Genomic DNA, 5,007 nt, shown 5'->3' on the forward strand with positions numbered 1-5,007 from the left:
GAGAGAGAGAGAGAGAGAGAGAGAGAGAGAGAGTGTGTTTCAGCTGTAAGACAAGACTTGAATTGTGTGCACAAGAAGCTTCCTCTCTATCCCTGGATACTGTACTGTCTGGTTTGTATTCATTTCTTTAAATTGCAGTGATTAAAAACTGCATAGCAGATATTTGTCTTCTGTGCTCCATTTTTGTAAGCAAAGACGTTCTTTTAACCACTATTTCACTTTTGTGTTCAATGCGATTGATCCGTTCTCTTTGAACTCAGCACTTGTGTGAAGGGAAATATCTGGACGATTGAAATAAATTGAGTTGGAACCATAGACTGTATAAAATTCTAAGCAGTTGCTTGATACAAAAAAGAAGTTATTTACTCTATTTTCTATTTCCTTTTTTCAAGTACCAACCACAACATTGTACTTAAGAACAGTACTTGTGTAAATGTATTTAGTTACGTTCCACCACTGTCAAATGAAAACAACCACGGCATTACATCTCCACAGGAAAAAGAAAATAGTTTTGTGTAGCTAACTGATACATATTGCCTTGGACAATGATTTCCTGACTGAGCGATCTGTTTCTTTTTCTCACCGTAGTGGGGGATGATGGCCCAGGCCATAGCAGAGGCGTAGATACCACCGATCATCCAGAACATGCAGAGCCAGCTCAGATGCTCTCCTCGCTTCTCCCGAGCCAGGAACTCAGAGTAATAGGAAAACACGATGGGGATGGAGCCGCCAATACTGGGGAGTAAATTGCGAGGCAGGAATTAAAAGGGAAAGTGATTAAAAGAAGAACAAAAAAAAAGGAATTTACATGGGGGGGAAGCCATATATGGGTGGTGGGTTAGATAAGAAAGAGGAGAAACACTAAAGGGGAGACAAAAGCCAAATGATGAATGAAAAAAAAAAAAAAGTTAAAATTGAAAAGGTGGCAAATAGGAAAATAAAATAATTGATAAAGTTGTGAAGAAATAAAAGAGTTGGAAAAAAATACAACAAATGTAATAAAGCAGAAAGACAATCAATTTAAAGAAAGGGTTTTGAGGTAAAGCAGCAGTAGATGTTAATGTTTGCTGAGCTACACTATTGTTATTAAATGTTACAAAAGAAGAAGCCAGTAAAACATGTTTTTTAATGACAGATATTACTGTTGTTTTTCTTCGGAAATTAAAGCTATTAGCTGAAGAATTTGAAAACAAATTGACTTTGATGTCCCCGTAGTGGCGCTACCAACAAGATTTTCCAGCAATGCGAGTAGTTTGTCCCCCTCCGTGATGAATTCTAAGTAATTCCAACAACACTGTCGGCACATCAAATTTATACAAGCCTTCAGTGATCGCGTACAGCCCTCATCCCTCCGCCACACAGTTGCTAGTAGCCAAGGAGGACAGGAGGATGGAAAAAACATGATTGGAAGAGGTTATTATCTTTACTCGAGTTTCCGCGCGCGATAGTTGCTGGACAACACCCGTTTCTGAACATAGCCATACTGAGAAATACAGAGAGAGTTGTGTGGAGCTGATAGATGTAATTAGCTTCGTAGCAACTCATTTGGCAATGGCTGGCATGTAACGGACATTCATTAATAACAAAAAGGTTATGGTCCCCTTGAAAACAAGATGATACATCTCAAGGGGTTTTCCTTTTAATAAATTTGAAAATGTATGCACTAAAGCTTCAAACAAAGCAGCACTTTGGGCTAAACACTTACTTCAGCCTGATGAAATGCTGGTATTAAACAGACAATGTTTACCAAGTGTACCTTGTAGCTTAATTTAGTGGTAATTCTAATATTTGCTTGTAGATAGATTAATAGATAGATAGATAGATCGATCAATAGAGAGATCATTTTATTCATTCCAAAGAAAATTTAAGGCATCCAGTAGCAAGACAACCATAACACAACAAACATATATACACACATATATCACATATACATAATAAAAATAAAAATCACTCACAGAAATGCAATGACCATGATAAGGTAAGGCACTATGGTAGACTGTGTGCAATGGTGAGTGCAAAAGTGAACAGTGCAGGGATTGAACAATGTAGTAGACCATAATTAAATATTAACAATGACTATTAAAATATAAACATAATAACCTATGAACTGACTGATTGAATAAGAATCATTAAAGGGGATCATTAAATTAAGTCAATAAAAACATTGTCTAGGAACTGGGAATGTTTATACCACACTTTGTGAATGGGGCAGATGTCAAGAAATTCCAGTGGACATTTGAAAAAATGTAACTTGCTGGTGGTGCTAAATGAAAACTGTACAAAACCAAACCACCTGGGGCCGAGGAGAAGTCAGGGGATCATCAAAGTCAGAAGGGTTCATCCGCACATACAGTGACTTTAAACTAAAATTAGTGTTAAACAGTGTTCTCTGTGACAAATCAGAACTGAATTCTGGGTTCTCTTCTTTTTTGGTGATGTTTGTTCTTTTGCAAAACTGACAAAAGCTGGACAAAATGATGCCTTATAAAAATATGTATCAAAATATCTACAACCTGGTGAAGATCAAGCTTTAAAGTCAGACCCTGACAACCAAAACAAGAGCCGCCATTTCAATGACATTTTGCTAAATGTCCATCATTCAACAACACAGGCAGAAATAGCCTTTAGAGACCAGAAGGCAATGAAGTCACACATTATTAATTTAAAATAAGGAGTGCCACATTTACATGCCTTTACATTCAACTTCAATTAAAAACACTTAGTTTAGACTCATTTTGTTGAGGTTGTTAACTTTAGTGAATTAAATTACATTCCTACAAAAAACAGTTTGAAGGAAATAGGAACATCAAAAAACACTACATTAGCTCTTGAAAGGCAGTAAACCTCATATGCATTCGTGGTTAGGGTGGATTTCTTTTAACAGCTATATGAGCTCTATACTTCTGTCTTCTGACACGCGGCATTGCTCTGCTTGTCAAGTAAACCGATGTTCCACAGCGGTCGTGACTATCTCATTTTCAGCTCTAGTAGCTGTGCCTGTGTGACTCATCCATCTTCTTACCCCACACCAGAGGCCAGGCGGCAGAAGAGAAAGGAGACGTAGCCCTGGACAAAGGATGAGAAGAAGGCAAACACGCTGTTGATGGAGAGGGAGATGAGGAGGGTCTGCCGTCGGCCAATCCGATCAGCCAGGCCGCCCCACACGAAGGCCCCGACCATCATCCCCAGGTACACGATCAGACCTGGAGGGAGAAAGAGAGAAGGAAGAGTTGGTGGATTAGACAGAGGAGACAGTAATGGCAGGGGCATGCAGTGGGACAATATAATGAGGAAGTGAAGACACAAAGGGTATGATAATGAGTTATTATTCATCAGTAAACTCACTGATATTACTTCCAGCCCTCACGTCAACTCTCATTAGATATCCATTGTCCATTAAATTAGCACATTTGGCAGCCTTAATTTACTACCGAAGTATTCTGCTAGAGCATGAAACAGAGGGAGAGAATCTGAACCATTTACTACCACAGCAGAGGTGCAGCGGTCAAGATCATAATCATACAAATACCAAGCTTTCTTTTTGGTAAAAAAATCACATGACAGAACATAAACATCACAATAGGCTATCATAAAGATACAAAACAGTTCACCCTGCACTCACTAGCACATAGCTCCAACAATGACTATTTTTAATTGTACTGTTTGTGTACAGGTTAAACAAGTGCAACATGTAATACATGTTAAGTTGTGAACTTTAGAATTTCAGAAAGAGCTAGGCTACCTGTGTCCTGTTGTTTCCACTCTCATTGCTTACCTAAGCTAATTGCATGCTGGCTGTAGCTTCATAATTCAAGTACCGAGATGAGAGTTGGAGAGTTGGATGAGCTATCAACCAAAACGTTAATAGGTGTATATCCCAAAATGTCAAACTATTACTTTAACATAACTATTTAAAAGTAAGTAAATGTTCAACGATAACTCTTGACACCTTAAAAGTACAGCTTCATGTTATTTTCTTGCACAATAAACATCCTTATGCCTCCAGTTTTGTCTCCTTGAGACAGTATAGATTGAATATCATGAAAAAGCTGTTAAGGAAGTCACCCCCAGGGAGCAGACAGACTGATAACAAAAACAACCCAGCCCTGTGATTTGAGGTGCTAACATTACTCACATCCCATGTGCTTATCCAAGCCAGCCTGTCTCTCTGTCCCCCAGTCTAGCTTCCTGAGACATTTGCAATCGCTGCCTTATTGACATCCTGTCAGCAGTGTCCACGCTCCCTGAGCAGTGCAGTGAATTTATTGGTGAGATCGCTCCGGTGAATAAAAAAGAAAGGGATGGTGTTTAGTGCCTGGCCTTGACATCTGCCTTTAAATCTCATTCTCAGTGTTCTGAATGTAAAAACTGGGAATAATTGCTATATTATTTTCATTAAATGGATAAATTAAACCCAGTGTGCAACATGAAAATATGTATCTCCACTGAGCCCTACAGCTTTGCCAAATGCTCCATGTTGATTGGATAACAAACGCTTTCCACTTTTTCACTTCTAATTACACTGTATCAGAGTCAAGGCGTTAATTTTGTTGATTTTCTTCAGATTAATTTAACTGACATCTTGGATCAGGCTTTTTACGTCTGATGGCAATGTTTTTTAATATTTTTTTTAAACTATCGCTTTCTACAATGTCTGCAACGACAGCATCAGTCGTTTTATCAACTGCCCCAAAACGATATATGACTCCATTCAAGTGACAAAGCTTTCTAGCAGCCGTAATAATTCTGAAAAAAGGAAAAGGGAGGAAGTCCAGGGACATAAAATAAAAATGACAAAGTTCCCTTAGTGAGGGGGTTGGGGCGGATGGATGGGACAAAAAAAAACATTGGATTTTAACACAGAAGACAGGCAGTGTTTTTTTTACTGTCCCTAGTACTGTCCCTAACCTTGACCTTTTTATTGTAACCATAATGTTGAAGATCTCCTAACCTTAAAGGTCCCATGGCATGAAAATTTCACTTTTTTAACATTAATATGAGTTCCCC

General features: G+C 38.4%; 1 protein-coding gene across 4 annotated transcripts in view; it reads right to left on the reverse strand.

Moving 5' to 3' along the window:
• sv2a (synaptic vesicle glycoprotein 2A) overlaps positions 1-5,007 on the reverse strand; it is a 47,954-nt gene that overhangs the window by 15,670 nt on the left and 27,277 nt on the right. For all 4 annotated transcript variants that reach the window (XR_004332497.1, XM_032519227.1, XM_032519228.1 and 1 more), the window contains 2 exons: positions 3,023-3,203; positions 584-735 (listed from right to left, as the gene is read on the reverse strand). Coding sequence is in view for 3 of the 4 variants with exons in the window: in XM_032519227.1 (XP_032375118.1) it covers positions 584-735; positions 3,023-3,203 (333 nt within the window). In the remaining variant the exon portion in view is untranslated. The remainder of the gene's footprint in view (positions 1-583; positions 736-3,022; positions 3,204-5,007) is intronic.

This window comes from Etheostoma spectabile, chromosome 6 (assembly GCF_008692095.1).
Source record: "Etheostoma spectabile isolate EspeVRDwgs_2016 chromosome 6, UIUC_Espe_1.0, whole genome shotgun sequence".
Taxonomy (NCBI): domain Eukaryota; kingdom Metazoa; phylum Chordata; class Actinopteri; order Perciformes; family Percidae; genus Etheostoma; species Etheostoma spectabile.